The following is a 17701-nucleotide window of genomic DNA, read 5'->3' on the forward strand; positions in this document are numbered from 1 at the left end:
GATCTGATTGGTTCAACAGGGATACGTTTCTGACGCAGCGTCCCACGGTCCCACTCCCCCTCGCGCTCCCCTGTAACGTAAATGGCTCATCTCTGCATCCGTCAAAGAGAGAGTCCTCGGCGGTTAGATTGATTGGATATACCAGCCGTCTGACAAGCGGACGTACGTAAAACACAGCGCGGCTGTGGCTTATTGAGTCTGCGCTAACAGAAAAGGAGGAGGTTCCCGAATAGTCATTTATTTATTTCTTTGTTTCCAGTGGGGAAAAATAATAACAGCGACATATACCACAGGCACTTCATTTATTATCTGGGTCCGAATACTCAAGAAAACTGGATAAGATTACAGTGGTTACTCGAAGGCCAAAGCCAAGGGGAGGAGGATGAAGCGGCGCAATGCGGACTGCAGCAAACTCCGACGGCCGTTAAAACGGAACCGAATCACTGAGGGTATATACGGCAGGTAACTCATATGGAGCCAGGCGGAGGGGTCCTCCTCACCACCGTGACGAGGGGCACTGAGTGGGGATGCTTGAAGTCTCATACTGTGGAACGTATCTAACGTTACCATTGATATCAATGAACTGCAACTGCCAGCTAGTTTATTAACATAGCTAATGGCCAGTGATAGCTTAATGTATGCTAGCTGTATGTTTTTGTTGTACATTAGCAGGTAACGTTAGCTGTTAAGCTAGCCTTAGCGCTAGGCCCCAACACAGCCTGTTTTTAACCATGTCACAACGTCTGTTTCTCTGACATAAGGTGTCGTGGGTCCTTGAACACTCACTAACAACCCAGACTATCTACCGTTTGCCCAAGTCAGTTGTCATCTGCTAGTTGCATCTAAATGAGCCGTTTCTCTGTTAGCTAAGGTAGTTTTGGAGCTAGCACAACAGCAGCATTGCCAACTTTAACCATGAGTCCCATTTATCTACAACATATCATTTTAACATTAACTGTAAACATGAATTGATACAAATGTGGTTGGTTTTACTTCTGAAGACCATGTGTTGCACTATTAAGACAACTTAAGGCTGCTTAGTTTTACACCTGGCTATCTAACTATGTGTGACTTACTATGTGTCTGACAACTAAACGTTAAAGGCCACTGGTTACACACGTGGCATCTGAACCCAGTGATGAGGGGCGGTTCTTGAATGATTGAGCAGGTGCTCAATCAATCAACCACAAAATAGGTTTGCTTTGAGATCAGAGAACACTCCTACTGTGTCACTTTCTGGGTCTCAGTGTCCTATTGACAGACAATGTAAACTGTCAAATGTTTCTCTTGTAATGTATTGGCATGAATCATGGCAAGAACCAGCAATAAACTACAACATTATGTGTATTTATAATCTCCACAATTTTTGAAAAATTGCTATATATTATGCCATGTACAAATGTTAAAAGGTCAAACAGGTCAGAGTGCAGACATATACCTCATCTTGATGGCTTTACAAGTCTGACATTTCTATGCACTAGTTCTGTATAAAGGAAGATTAACATTTAAATATATAAACCGCTAAGAGGAAGTGCAATGCAAACTTGCATTTTATCTGTCAAACAGCAGCAATAGGCTCCAGACATCTTGCATTTGATTCACACACACCCACAACACGCTTACATTAAAGCTGGATCTCCTTTTGAAGCATTGATCTCAGATGACATGCTGTTTTAATAATGACTATTGGGGGTAAATAAGAGTGCCATTCACTTTTGAATCTTGCAGTGTTTTCTGTTTTACAAAACACGTTTCATACAAACGTTTTCATTCTCATGTTTTAGTACCTTCCTGTACCTGAAGTTCCTGGTGGTTTGGGCCCTGGTCCTGCTGGCAGACTTTGTATTGGAGTTCAGGTTCGAGTACCTCTGGCCATTCTGGCTCTTCATCCGGAGTGTGTACGACTCCTTTAGATACCAGGGGCTGGTGAGTGGCTATTTCTTTATACTTATTAGGATTTCATAAAAGTCAAGAAAGAGCGTAGACCTTTTTTATACCTATTGTTTTCCACAACTTAACTTTTAGATTTTCACACAAAGATAAACAAGTACAACACCTACTATAATTATGTGGTTATACTTCATTTTGAATTTTTTCAACACCATAGTGCTACTGTAACCACCAGTTTCATGGACACATGCAAACAGTTACTCTATTATCACAGAATTGTATTTCAAAATGCCTTGAACTAAATATAAGCAACTAAATGTCTTCGCAATCATATCTTGTTTCATGTCAACTAAACAAAAAGCCTAAACATTGATTCACATGCATTCAAAAGTATGGGTAGATAGATCTTATCAGGCGCTAAGTTATTATCCCAAATCCATCATAGATTGACTTTCCTGTGGGTCCTTTATTGATGCTGGACAGTTTGCTTTCATTGAGCTGCAATGTGTAGGTGTGTGTTGGTGGTGAATATGTGTCTCATAGGGATGCACACACGTAATATTCCCCTAACGATTTGGGGCATAATTCAACAATGAAATGCGAAGTTTAATCAACCAGAGCAAGATCACTCTAACAAGAATGAAATGTCTTCAACATCTTAAGGGGGGCTGTTAGCCTCGACTCCTATCTTTTACTTTTATATAGAAGATTTGTTTAGTTTTATGAAAGCTTGTGTTTCATGATAATCATACCAGCCTCTCCTCTCTCCTTCAGGCCTTCTCAGTATTCTTTGTGTGTGTGGCGTTTACCTCGGACATTATTTGCCTCCTCTTCATCCCAGTGCAATGGCTATTCTTCGCTGCCAGTACCTATGTGTGGGTGCAGTATGTTTGGCATACAGGTGAGGCCCTCCAATGTGTATAAGTGTCTTGATATATGTGAGTTTAAATACTGCATATGAGCCCATGCTCTGACCGTAGTCTCATTTAATCTCTTTTCTACATTAGTTCTGATAACAATGCAAACAAAACAAGGAAGGAAGAAGCTTTCTGTGTATTCAAATGATGGACTACAAAGATAAAGCGTTCTTTAAGGTCACAGACCAGACTACTTCTTAGAACTGGCTCTATTTTTTGTTGTTCTTCCACTTAGTGCTTTGTGGGGAAAAACAGGTGTGAAAAGTGTTGCGCAATCCCCTGCACATTGTGTTATCGTATTTACAAATACTTGGTTTATGCTTCTAAGAATTGTGCATGCTGTGTGTAAGCGAGCCGCACTCTGCAGACAAGTTGTCAGTCTGATTTGGCGGTGTCGCCCGTGTTGACTGAAGGCCAGGTGTCAGATGGAAATCCTAGTGCTAGCTGGGGGAAGGAGAAACACAAGAGTGGTTCCCAGTTGCTTTTTCAGCACTCTAACTTTACGCACCAGTGACATTCTCTGTTGAAGTATTCATATCTCTTAACACTCCACGGTCCGCTGCGGAAAGTCTTGCGGCTTAGTGCAGCCAAGGAAACAATGGGTAGTGTCTGTAGCCTGACAACTGCATGTGTTTTGTAAATAATAGCCATGTAGAGTGCAGAGAAGGCTTTTACAGAATAATGTATGAAAGGTCTATTTTCATCAAGGCTTCACTTACATTTGACACAGATGCTGCTTTAACTGATGACATCGCACTGGAAGATACACTCTTGAACCGCAAACAAAAATATAAAGCATATTTGATCAAAATGGAGATGTGCTGCAAGAGATCGAGAGCACAGTAGTGTAACAATGGAGTCCATAAAGACTTGCCAATGTCGTTATTCTAAAAAGTTTGTTTCGGACCGTTTTATTGGCTGCAACATCATATAGTAAGCACTAGGGTCAGCTGTGCTATCCATTTTCATCAAAATAAGCTCAGGCATATTATTGTAAGATAGAAATGTGTATACAGCATTAAATAGTGATCCAGGCTTGTGAAGGAATAATTAAACAATGATATAGTATTCTGTGCCAACATTGCCATTGTGGTCCTCCTCATTGCTATGGACACAGTGAAGATGGCACATAATGCTGATGTTATAACATGTCTGTCCTGCTTTGTTTGTTTTCCAGAGAGAGGAGTCTGCCTGCCCACAGTGTCTCTATGGATACTCTTTGTGTACATCGAGGCAGCCATCAGATTCAAAGACCTGAAGAACTTCCACGTGGACCTGTGTCGTCCCTTTGCTGCACACTGGTGAGCTGCTGTTCTGTTTAAACTGTGTGAAACTCTGTTCCTGACAGACGGGCTTGTCTAGGTTTGGTGCCGACTATGTCAGCATGGTAGAGAGGAATTATGTGGACACGGCATTATATCATCAACTCATCTCAATGTTCACACTTATGAATTGCTCTGCACTACATGAAGTCATTAATGTCACATGCTTAGTTACGTGTTAGGCTTCTTAGCTTCCTTTTTCTTCCCTTTGCTCATTTTCAAGGCTGGATGACCTGAGTGTTAAAGATAACGAATGAATGCACTTGCATATGCTTTACAGTATAAGTAGGTAGGAAGACTTGTACATTTGCACACTTCACAACTGTTGCACCACACTTTCCATTTTTAATCAAAACATTCGATCTCTTAACTTATCTTACAGGAAGTGTAGAGACATTTGCTGTGCCATGATGGGCAAACACCACAAAACCTGTATCTTTGCAAATCGGTATCTGTGTTTAAGCTCTAAGTTCTCCCCCTGCATGTTTATAAAATGTTGACCTCTGAAGTGTAGGATTGTAAAATGTGTAAGGTTACTTGAGGTCTGCAATATTAAGAACCCCTACAAGCTTTAAGCACGGTTCGACTATGTTGACTTATGTTATGCGGTGAAGTTTAGCTTCTAACTATATCAATAATTCTAAGGTTTAAATAATTTAAGTGCACTATTGTAGCAGTGGTTCATTGATCAATTCGGTATTTTGCGCTGTTCTATCTATGAGCCAAGAGTAGACTGATGAGTGCTCTTCTTCTGTCCATCTCTGCAGCATCGGCTACCCAGTGGTCACGCTGGGCTTCGGGTTCAAGAGCTACGTAAGCTATAAGATGCGCCTTCGGAAGCAGAAGGAGGTGCAGAAGGAGAACGAGTTTTACATGCAGCTCCTGCAGCAGGCTCTGCCTCCGGAGCAACAGATGCTCCAGAGGCAAGAGCGAGAAGCAGAAGAAGGTAAAACACACAGACGCATGTACACATGAAGCACCTGGTTCAAATCAGAGGCTCACAAATACAATCTACTAAGAGTTACAATAAAAAATCCATTATTTTAATAATTAGAGATGTAAAAATCATCTAGCTTGTTGCCTCACGTCGCTGATGAAACGTCTATGGATTGGGAAAATGAATAATCTGCTGGTGCGGCTGTTGTTCAGAAGGTAGAGCGGCTGTCAATCAATTGGAAGGGACGTGGTTCGATTTCACCTGCCGTGTTGATGCGGGCAAGATACTGGTGGCTAGTGATGTGTGAATGTGTGAGAAAGTTAGTCTCAGCTGAGCAGGTGGCCCCTTGTTTAGTTGCCTCTGCATGAATGGGTGAATAGGAACTGACTTAGAAGAACAGTGTCCTGTTCATGTGATTTAATGAATGGTGAAAAAGGTGTGGACCCTTGCAACAGAACTCTTTCAAATCCCAGCCAGGCTTCAATCGAGTTTGTGTTTGTCATGAATCAAACAAGTCAGCATAACTCCCAACATACTTTTGCAGCCCTTCCCTCCCTACCCAAAGTCTGTGGTTGCAGGTTTCCCTGCCTCACATTTTAAACAAACATACGATGATGGACATTATGATCACAAGTTGATTTGTTTATTGAGTGTGATTGGGCAACTTTTTGAAAGAAGCTCCGAGGGAAAAACGAATTTGAAGGAAATTTCACCAAGAAAATGATCACTTGCAGCAGCGCTGTAACACTGAAGCAGCAGCGCTGTAACACTGAAGCAGCAGCGCTGTAACACTGAAGCAGCACATGAATCCTTCTGTCAATGGTTACAAAAAGTCATATTTCATATAAAGAATTACACATAGGCCTCTTTAAGGTCACTCTCATGGCTGTGTTACTAAATATATTTCCTTTGTATTCCCTTCACTTCCCCCTTCATTCATACAGCAGCAGCAGCAGCAGCAGCAGCAGCAGCTAAAGGAATATCTGAAGTGGACACGCCTCCAGTGTCACAGAATGGCGCTCCAGCCAATAAAAAGACATCGGCACCTCTGCCAGAGTTAGAGTTTAGAGAAAAAGGGAAAGAGGGAAAGGGCGATGCTAAAAAACAGCACAACAGCATCCTGCCATCAGCAGTGGACTCTAAGCTCCAAGAGATGGAGTATATGGAGAACCATATGAACAACAAGAGACTGACCACAGAGCTGGGCAGCACAGAAAACCTGTTGCTTAAAGAGGACAACAATTCATCGTGCTCCTCCTCATCCTCATCCTCCTCCAAAAACTACAAAAATGCTAGCAGCAATGCCGCGACGCTCAACTCCTCCCCCCGCGGACACAGTGCTTCCAACGGCAGCGTCCCCTCCGCACCCTCATCCTCCTCTTCCACGGGGAAGAACGAAAAGAAGCACAAGTTAGCAGTGGGGAAGGGGACATCGGGTGGCTCCCACAAGGATCCCACAGACAACTGTATCCCCAACAACCAGCTGAGCAAGCCAGAAGCACTTGTTAGGTAAGAAGCACACGGGTGTATTCATTTAAGGGGCCTTATTATGCTTTTGGGGGTTTCCCCTTTCCTGTATTGTGTGTTTATAGATCAGATCGTGTTGTATGTGAATGGTCTGCAAAGGTGAAAATCCCTTCATTCCGGGAGTTTCTCTCCCACACACTGCTGCCTGAAATGCCTCCATTGTAGTCCCTTGTTTATTTCCATAACATAGTGACATCACTATGTATCACTTCGCCTCTCTTGACCATCACAACAGACAGAGCCGGTCAGCTAACCAATCAGAGCAGACTGGGCTGTGGTTTCAGACAGAGGGTGAAAAGAGGTGTTGCAGCAGAGGCAGTATGAGCAGAGCTTTTTGAACATTAAAGCATGTAGACATGTGACAGTAGAGTGACGAAATACAAATATGAACCCTCTTATAAGACTGTTATAATATGAAATTAAGTATGTATGCGTTGCTTTTGTTATCGAGACCACATTTTCTCTCAAACAAAATCCATTTCATCTATAAGTATGTGTTGAGGCTAGGGATGTCCTCCTCACTAATACTGATGCCATCTCCTTTTTTCATGATTTTGCACACATCACTCTGCACGCTTAAATAAACCACCTTTAGCTTTTGTAAAATCAAATAACTCTCTATTAATAATTCAAATCAACTGAATAACATTTTTATTTTACAGCCGACTTTTCATGGTTTCCTTCCATACTGTTCCAGGTCCTTGTTAGCCTCATGGTATTTTGTTAAACATACTAAACAAGTGTCAGTGTGGATTTGATGAGGCAGAAGCTTTTGTAAAGGATTTGGACAACCTCTCCTTTCCAGAGAACACAGTGCTAAAGTTCAAAGCTTTTCATCTAAAAGCATTCATCTAAAAGCACAGGGTATGTTTTTTAGTTTGCTCTTTATGTCCTCGTGTTGATGGAGAACACAGTTACATTTTGACAGCTTGTGCACCTGGAGCAAACAAACGAGCGTCAAAGATTGGTTGTAAGCAGAAACATAAACATATCAAAGTCAGCCCCTATTCTGATTAGCTTGTCAATTGTTTAGTTTTGAAATCACATGTTGCAAACAGATGGTCATTAAGAGGGCGTCTTGCTTGTATGATTTCATTGGGCTGAAAATGTAGAAAAATGTCATTTCAGTCTTTATTTCATGCAATCTTTTGCAAACAAAATTGTAAAATGTTGGTCTATTGACAGATAATGTTTTTCAGGTTCAACGTGTTTTGGGTGTAACGGTTGAGTTGAGGGTAGATGTTGGCAGATAATTCAAAGAGAATAGGCCTGATGATTCTGTGGATGTTTGAATGCATTCAGTTGTGTGTATGTGTATGGTATACTTTTTGCAATGCTGTTTTTCTGACAGATTATTCTTGGTGAATGTTTTACATGACAGCAGATGATCAGAAATAAGTGTATACCAATATCTGCAACATCAGTGTGCGAAAAAGTACACGTCCCACCGTCCGGGACGTGTTATTTACAATATCGGACAAGTAGATCTGTCAATTGACTTGTCCGGCGGACAAGTGACGTTTATTGACAAATTATTGATACATTCAGTTTACAAAAGGCAGAACTCATTTGCAAATTGTACGTGTCCGCCATTGTTCGTTTAGAAATGTTAGTTTCGGTTCTGCTTGTCGATTCCTAAGGAAATGCAGCCGCTTTCTGTACAGTTAGACGGGGGTGGGGCGGGAAGTGTAGCACAGTGGCAGGGTTGGGAAGCAAAACTCGGCTCTCTCTCTCTCTCTCTCTTTCTACACACAGCGGATCCGCTGCCCGTTAACAGCCTCATCTTTGTCAAACTTTCTTATGTTCTTTCTTTAACACGTAATGAAGGTTATTAAGCGTTTTAGCTCCTGTGTTGTTAATATTGACCGTCATTTCCTTTATGAAGTGAAGCAGCCTCCCTGTCTGTGTCCTCGCGCTGTCCGCACATCCCCGGACGCCCAGACTCGGAGGAGCACAGGGATGTCAGTATTGTTTATGAAGCAGGGTATAGAAAGTAGCTACATTATTGAAATGAAAATACTATTTATTTAGTTTTACAAACAGTGAGCAGCTGGGCAGCTGCAGCATGTGTAAGCGTGCAAGCGAGTTGTAGAAAAGCGCTAGGCCTATAGGCTAAAAAATATAATGTATTATTAGGTTATGTCCTATGTGTTGGACATGTGTGGTTGGACTCTGTCTCACAGGCAGGTTGCAGTGCAACATCAGAGGAGACTGGGCCAATTGTACATTCTCAAACTGCACCACTTAGAACTAACTAAACAATGCAGAGATTATTTTTATATAATTGTATTCAATAACTGTAAGAAATTAAACAGTATGAAGTGATTTGTAAATAGGAATACAGATTTGACTTCATGTTTTCATAAATACATTTTTCTCCTAGTTTGACTTATGTTTACCCTCTCAAAGAACCGGAATCGAGAACCGAAAATAACCGGAATCGAAAAGCAGAACCGGAATCGTTAAAATCCAAACGATATCCAACCCTATGTGTGATGCAGTAAAATCTTACCGCTCACTTACGTTAGCGGTGTCGTAAAAACCGTGGGAAAATGTAAAATACGATGACGAAGAAGAAGATTCCAGTGGCCCCAATTTTTGTCCATTCTGGACAAGTGAAAAATGTATTCGGACAAGTAAATTGCCAAACTCACTTGTCTATGGACAAGTACTCTCTAAAAACTTTTTCTCACACTGCAACATACAATTCTAATACATGTCTTAGAATGATCTTCTGGTTATGAATCGGTTCAGAATAAAGGTCATCCTCATATATGCTGCACTCTGAAACATAAAGTTCACGTGTAGTCCTACTTTGTATTGGACTGCATGTCAGTGTAGATTCAATATGAACATGCCATAACTATTTAGGTACTGATTTTCTGAGAGAGGGAGGGTTTTGTTACTTGAGAGGGAAGCATATGTTTAATGCATGGTCCGACCGTTGGCCCACAATATTAAGACTTCAGATCTATAACATAATGTATATGGATGTACAGTATACATCTATAAATCCAGCATGTCAATGTGTCTCTCCTCTGTTCCTTCTCCCACCGGGACAGGTTGGAGCAGGATGTAAAGAAGTTGAAGGCCGACCTGCAGGCCAGCCGGCAGGTGGAGCAGGACCTGCGCAGCCAGCTCGGCTCGCTGGGCAGCGCCGAGCGCTCCATACGCACCGAGCTGAGCCAGCTGCGCCAGGAGAACGAGCTGCTGCAGAACAAGTGAGTGGAAAGCTGGGTCACTGGAGATCATTTTGTTTAGGATCTTAACTATATAGTGCAATCGGGGTGTTCATTGTCAGGCATCAGTAAAACTACATATTCCTCACATTTGTGCAGATCTTTGAGTTGTATCTCGCAAATAAATGACGAGATGAGAGAAAAAACAAAAATACCAAACAAGTTCTATACAGTGGGGCAAAAAAGTATTTAGTCAGCCACCAATTGTGCAAGTTCTCCCACTTAAAAAGATGAGAGGCCTGTAATTTTCATCCTAGGTACACTTCAACTATGAGAGACAGAATGGGGGGGGAGAATCCAGGAAATCACATTGTAGGATTTTTAATGAATTAATTGGTAAATTCCTCAGTAAAATAAGTATTTGGTCACCTACAAACAAACAAGATGTCTGTCTCTCACAGACCTGTAACTTCTTCTTTAAGAGCCTCCTCTGTCCTCCACTTGTTAACTGTATTAATGGCACCTCTTTGAACTCGTTATCAGTATAAAAGACACCTGTCCACAACCTCAAACAGTCACACTCCAAACTCCACTATGGCCAAGACCAAAGAGCTGTCAAAGGACACCAGAAACTAAATTGTAGACCTGCACCAGGCTGGGAAGACTGAATATGCAATAGGTAAGCAGCTTGGTGTGAAGAAATCAACTGTGGGAGCAATTATTAGAAAATGGAAGACATACAAAACCACTGATAATCTCCCTCGATCTGGGGCTCCACGCAAGATCTCACCCCGTGGGGTCCAAATGATCACAAGAACGGTGAGCAAAGATCCCAGAACCACACGGGGGGACCTAGTCAATGACCTGCAGAGAGCTGGGACCAAAGTAACAAAGGCTACCATCAGTAACACACTACGCCGCCAGGGACTCAAATCCTGCAGTGCCAGACGTGTCCCCCTGCTGAAGCCAGTACATGTCCAGGCCCGTCTGAAGTTTGCTAGAGAGCATTTAGATGATCCAGAAGAGGATTGGGAGAATGTCATATGGTCAGATGAAACCAAAATAGAACTTTTTGGTAAAAACTCAACTAGACGTGTTTGGAGGAGAAAGAATGCTGAGTTGCATCCAAAGAACACCATACCTACTGTGAAACATGGGGGTGGAAACATCATGCTTTGGGGCTGTTTTTCTGCAAAGGGACCAGGACGACTGACTAAAGCAGGGGTGCCCAACCTTTTTTGAACCGAGAGCTACTTTTAAAGTTGCCAGTCTGCCGAGATCTACCAGTCCAAATGGAGAGGCGTAGCCATTACTGACAGCCTACTACGACAGCCTACTACCTACTACCTACTACCAGGTAAATAAACATTTCTACTTGTATAAAACTGACCTTTGTACGATTAATACTTCATAAAATACTGCAGATCCTTTATTTTACCTCTTTCTAATCTACACACATACAAGTATTTAACTGAAGTTACACAACAGTGTTGTTGATACAGAGTTGGAGTTTATTCACACGTCACTACAGTGGGTAATGTTTTCAAGAAACATTGAACAGTGCTTCCACATGACACAGGACAAAAAAAGAAAAGACTCGGAACCCTTTCTTTGCCATTATATAAAAATATTGTTGCTACAAAAGTATAAATTAGGCTTACTAATAAGACAACTCCGATCTGAAGCTACACAGGAATCTGCTGCCAAAGTGCAATACAAAAGACAAAATTAATAGAATCAAACCCTTTTTTTGTTGCATTTTAGTAGAGTATAAAAAGAAATGCCTTTTTTAAAATAGGATACAAGCAATACTAGTTTCTTAACCTGAATGATAATAGACTATAATCAATTTAAACAGAAGCGATTAATGTTTGCATTCTTATACAATTTTGTACAATAATTATAATGAATAAGTTCAAACAAACTGATTAATAACGGTATCTAACTTGAGTTTTTATTATATCAAAAACCTGTTGAAATGCTACTGTTGTTTTTACTGTCCCCAAAAAGCGAGTCGGCAGCCTCCAGGAATGCTTCTTTCACAACTTCGCCGTCTTTGAAAGACTTCATGTGTTTCGCCTGACCAATTTGCTGCCCTAGGCAAGATTTTAGCAGGCGCCCCCCCCCCCAAAATGCAGACACTCACTATGACTCACGCATGCGTGCACAGTTGAGGCATGACCACCAAAACAGAAAGATATGGACACAAGATTTGTGCAAATCTATTTCGTATCCTATCCATTTGAACATGATTTAAGTGGGGGTGGGGAACCTAACCTCCTCTAGGGGATATTTTACAAATCACTCCCCTTTTAAACTGTATTCTTGTTTATTAATAACAACTTATTTTTACTGTCATATAGTTTTTCATACTACTCTTATTTTTTTATAATGATCATATAAAGGTGTGCCTTTACCTCACTGAGCTGAGGTTATCAGAGCCTCTCAGTCTTTCAGGAGAGAGCTCTCTAAAGCTCTCCCCCCCCCGCGGCTGCTTACACAGTAAATTCCAATGTTGATAAAAGCTGTATACGTTTTTTGGGAGTTTGATTTATTTTAAATTAACACAAATACAAAATTAAAACCTATAATTGCACACTAAAACCATTATTTCCAAAAAAGAACTATTTCACATAAACCTCTGGTTTTTACTGGGGCTGGGGCAGTTCAACTTGATTTTGGGGGGGGTGGTTTATGGGCGCTGTACGCAATATAGGCCTGGTTCTGTTAGTATAAGATGTACTTTGCTGATCCAATATCGGGAAATTGTGTTGTTATGAAAAAAAAAATTAAAAATAATATTTGTTTTTTCGCCACCCCCCATAGATTGATGCGCCCTTAGCATTCGCCTATACTGCCTATGCCAAGGGCCGGCCCTGACTGACACGATAAGATGCTATGGTAGCAGCCTTGCTCTTGTTGTTGGGCCTGGTGAAAATGGACTGTTGTGCATTTAGCTGTCCTTTCAGGCCCCTCCCCTTTTGGGAGCGTAGGGCAGAATTAGGAGGGAATTCCGTCTCGTAGCGTTTGTGCACTGTTTTGAAATTACCCTTCTTCGATAAAGCCACGCTTGCATTGCAGATGAAACCGATGGACTTTGAATTGGAATAGATACAATAATAATAATCATCCTCCCACTCGGAGTGAAAATTCTATATTTTGGGCTTTTTTGCTACTGCCATAATTGCGGTCTTGTGTGTGCGGACTGTTACTCCTGTTGACACGGACAACGTCAGCGAACTAGTGCCCACTGCCCACCAGCCACACCCAGACACATGGGGTCACGCCGGCCAATCACAAAGCTTTGATGCGTTCAAGTGCATTATTCTGGCACAGGAAGATAATGTTATAGGACATTAACGATAAAACAGAATATTGTTGTTCTATTTTTAGACACATCTCGCGATCGATGCAGCCATGTATCGTGAGATTTTGAGTGACAACCTCCTTCCATCAGCAAGGACATTGAAGATGAAACGTGGCTGGGTCTTTCAGCATGACAATGATCCCAAACACACCGCCCGGGTAACGAAGGAGTGGCTTCGTAAGAAGCATTTCAAGGTCCTGGAGTGGCCTAGCCAGTCTCCAGATCTCAACCCCATAGAAAATCTTTGGAGGGAGTTGAAAGTCCGTGTTGCCCAGCGACAGCCCCAAAACATCACTGCTCTAGAGGAGATCTGCATGGAGGAATGGGCCAAAATACCAGCAACAGTGTGTGAAGACTTACAGAAAACGTTTGACCTCTGTCATTGTCAACAAAGGGTAAATAACAAAGTATTGAGATGAACTTTTGTTATTGACCAAATACTTATTTTCCACCATAATTTGCAAATAAATTCTTTAAAAATCAGACAATGTGATTTTCTGGATTATTTTATTTTTACTCATTTTGTCTCTCATAGTTGAGGTATACCTAGGATGAAAATTACAGGCCTCTCATCTTTTTAAGTGGGAGAACTTGCACAATTGGTGGCTGACTAAATACTTTTTTGCCCCACTGTACATGTGAAACCGTGATGATACCTATAGCACGGGTAAGAAATCCTCTCCTTGCCACCCTGTATTACCTCTTGTTAATGTTCTCTTCTATCCTGTTTGTATCTGTGCTTCTTCTAGGCTCCATAATGCAGTGCAGGCAAAACAAAAGGACAAACAGTCAGTGGGCCAACTGGAGAAGAGGCTCAAAGCAGAGCAGGAGGCTCGAGCCGCCGCAGAGAAACAGCTCGCAGATGAAAAGAAGCGGAAGAAGTTAGAGGAAGCCACAGCAGCCAGAGCAGTAGCACTAGCAGCAGCATCCAGGTAGCTGCACCTCTGACATTTCACTGCTGACTTCGCTTTATCTGAAGTTCTGATCTGTTATATTCCTAAATCTACTACTTTTCTCCGTCAATTTTTCAGAGGGGAGTGCACAGACACGCTGAGGCGGAGAATCAATGAATTAGAAACAGAGTGTAAGAAGTTATCAATGGACAACAAGCTAAAGGAAGACCAGATAAGAGAGCTTGACTTGAAAGTTCAGGTAAGGAGTTTTTCCAGATATTGTTGTTTCTTGAGTGCTCGGGTATACTTGTATGTTTAGATTCTGTCATGTGACCTTGGTGCAGGCTTGTGTACATGACTAGTTCTGCTTTGGTCCTGCACAGAATTACATTTTGGAATATGATGCAGCAAAATGTAACATGACCATGTTTATATCATGATGGGGCATTGCTTGAAGCTCTGTCACAGCTATAGTGCACCACAACTCGTCAATACCAGTGTGCAGAAGGCAGGTAAACATAGCTTAAAGATAGAAATATGTCATTGTTTACGATGACATAGAAAATATGAATGAATTCTATACCTTACCTGTTTTATTTTACAAACCACCTAATCATTTTAGAGGCATGGTCCAGTACTTAATCAGTGACTTTCACCATTCATAACTTGGTATTCATTATTTAGGTTTCATCCACCTGCCATACATTGCATATACTGTATGTACTGGTTTTAATAGTTATATTGTTTCAGTTGGCTGGATTGTGTTTTTCTATTCTTTCTTTTTTTTTTAATTGTTGGTTGCTTTCTGCAGCTTGGCAAAACATTTCTTCGCAACATGTACCGTGTTTGTGTGTATTTTAAAATACACGCAATACACGTGTTTGTGTGTATTTTTAAAATACGATTTGACTCGTTATTAAATGGCTTAAACCGTAATAGTATATTCAACCCTAGTGCTCATAATTGTGGCCGTGCTGTTGAAGTCAAAGCAGCAGTCTGCTATAGGTTTTGACGCTCTGTGTACCTCTAAGGCTTTATTTGTATACAGTCAACATTATGTTGAGAGAATTGTTTTATTAACAGCGGTATTCTGGCACAGGCTTTTGGGATTTTAAAACAGTTTGCCTCACTGCAGTGACGCATACTATCCTCAAACAATTTGTACATCCTAGGAGAGGGTCTGTCTGGCTGTTTGTTTTTCACGCTCCTCTAACTTCAACTTTCACATCAGCTACGGATGTTATAAAACAAATAGAATTTGCACCGTGCCATTGCGCTCACCAACGTGCTAAGCATCCAGTCAGAGAGAGTTGACCACACCTGTATCTCTTCTCCTCCATCTTTCAGGAGCTTCATAAATATAAGGAAAATGAAAAAGACACAGAGGTGCTGATGTCGGCGCTGTCAGCCATGCAGGACAAGACGCAGCACCTGGAAAACAGTCTGAGTGCAGAGACCAGGATCAAACTGGACCTGTTCTCTGCGCTGGGAGACGCCAAGAGACAGCTGGAGATCGCACAAGGTCAGTCTGATGTCCACATGATGTTCTCTGTTGAGGGGGTTTTACTTCTCTGAATACGTCTGTGATAAGTTGAGGGGGTTCCAAAAGCACACAAGGAGAAGCTGTTTATTATAACTGAAAGAACATTATTTATTTAACAATAAACTCTGAAAACTATAACATCACCGCCAGCTAACATTACTGTATCTCACCGATTGTAGTTTGAGCGTGACAATATACACTTATTCAGAGAAAAGGTGCCCACTATAAAAACGTAATAATATTAATTCTGGATTACATTGGCTTTTTAGCATTTCTAAATATTTATTGCACCATTCAAACTACGATAAGTCAAAGCATATCTGTTAGTTATTCTCAATGTAAAACCAAAGTCTGTAAATTGCCACAACGGGTTTATAATACAAGAACAGCAACCTGTTGCTGGAGGTAGTAAGGGGGAATATCTTTATGGCACACTTTAGGTTTGTTTACTATGTCCTTCATGTGTTTTTTGCTGTTCATGGATGTATTGGTCTCAAAAAAGTGACGCTATAGTGAAGGGCAACCCAATAGACGAGACAACTTGTAAAAACTGTAGAAGAAAACGGTCCAGTGTCTGACATTTTTAACACTGGTCGTAATAAATATACAACTGTGAGCACACCTTAAACTATTTGTCAACCCTATTCTTAGAGTTGCCTTCTCTTTGGACTGACATGTCGTCTGTTTTCAGCTCAGATTCTGCAGAAGGACCAGGAAATAAAAGATCTGAAACAGAAGATAGCCGAAGTGATGGCCGTCATGCCCAGCATCTCCTACTCATCCGACAACAGCAGCATGAACTCCGTGGCCCCCCATTACTCCTCCAAGTTCATGGACACCAATCCCTCCGGCCTGGACCCCAACGCCTCCGTATACCAGCCACTCAAAAAGTGAACGCTTCGCCCCGCGCCCTCTCCTGCCTCCGTCATCTTTTATTTCTCCTGCAGGCCCACCACCTTCCACTCTGCTCGGCATGTCTGCGGCTGAGAACAGTGTTTTTCTCTGGTTTTTATTTTGTTCTCCTCGCCAGGTCAAAAGGATGTTGTATCGTGTGACTGTATTTGTTGTAGTTAAAACAAAGACAATTTTTTTTTAAAGCTGACATCACATGTCAACATGGAAGTCCCCGGTTTTTTTTTCACTCTAAAGTGTCTAGTGAAACCTCACAGAATCGGGTTTGTATTTTCATCTCAAGGAGGGTTTTGCTTTCCCTCGCCCACCACCACAACCTGCTCTTTGGTCCTGGGGGAATTGCTGCTTTATTATTTTAGCTTGATTATTGCCTCCTAAAACGTGGAGTTCTCCTACTATCATACAGCCATGCAGCCTGACTAGCATCTCCATTTCTTTGAGAGATTTGTTGTCTTTCTCCCGAGGTAATATGGCAACATCTGTGCAACCAGAGGAATATAGTGCAAACCAAAATTAACCCTGCTTTTGGGGGTTTCGGTGGTAAATAAAGTGTATTGTGTGGTTCTATTAGATTTCAAGTTTTGATTGCAATACCTTGGAAAACATCTTGTGTTATGAGCAGAAACCATAACATGCAATGAACCCAAGCAGCAAGTCATGTTCAGCATTAGTGAAAAGAAAGCTGTTTTGCCCCCCCCCTTCCCCCCAGAGTTTTTAAGTTGAAGAAAGTGCAGTCACAGGAGCATGTGTATATACAAGTGTACCGGCCTCTCTGCACTCTTTCATCCGTTTTTTTGATCAGTGCCTTGAGTTGAGGACAGTTTGGTGATGAGATGCAGCCCAACACGTTGTGAATTATAAGTAAAGCATCTGGCTCGGATGGAAGAATTTGACCTAGCCTTGTGAAGTGGGAAAAAGTTGCCTTTAGACTATGATTTGGCTTTTGGACTTCGTACTGATATCCCCGATTTGTAGGGATGCTGATCCACCGTGTCCACTCGAGGGCAGCTTCTGTACGTCTCATTTACCAGATTTAATGGACCACAACAAATTAATTGTACTTCTATTTGCCTCAGTACGTCCACTGCTTCTAGGTCTCTGGCTCGTCACATTTCCATTCACAGAAGCTCACCTCCACTGGTGTTGAAGCCCCGAATCCTTGGCTTTAGCTGCTGCCCCCCTATGTTCTTTATTATTTCCAATGTAAAGTTGCA

At 41.7% G+C, this 17701-nt stretch overlaps 1 protein-coding gene across 1 annotated transcript; it reads left to right on the forward strand.

Annotated features, from left to right (window-relative positions):
* Positions 1–164: 164 nt before the first annotated feature.
* On the forward strand, positions 165–16566 carry maco1b (macoilin 1b). The gene is made up of 11 exons (XM_034111382.2): positions 165–462; positions 1785–1926; positions 2665–2791; positions 3985–4108; positions 4897–5075; positions 6011–6575; positions 9656–9814; positions 13889–14071; positions 14171–14291; positions 15380–15554; positions 16267–16566. The coding sequence occupies exons 1-11, from the start codon at positions 383–385 to the stop codon at positions 16467–16469; spliced, it is 2058 nt and encodes a 685-aa protein (XP_033967273.1). The 5' UTR covers positions 165–382; the 3' UTR covers positions 16470–16566.
* Positions 16567–17701: the final 1135 nt, after the last annotated feature.

The sequence above is a fragment of the Pseudochaenichthys georgianus genome, chromosome 22 (genome assembly GCF_902827115.2).
Source record: "Pseudochaenichthys georgianus chromosome 22, fPseGeo1.2, whole genome shotgun sequence".
NCBI classification, from domain to species: Eukaryota; Metazoa; Chordata; class Actinopteri; order Perciformes; family Channichthyidae; genus Pseudochaenichthys; species Pseudochaenichthys georgianus.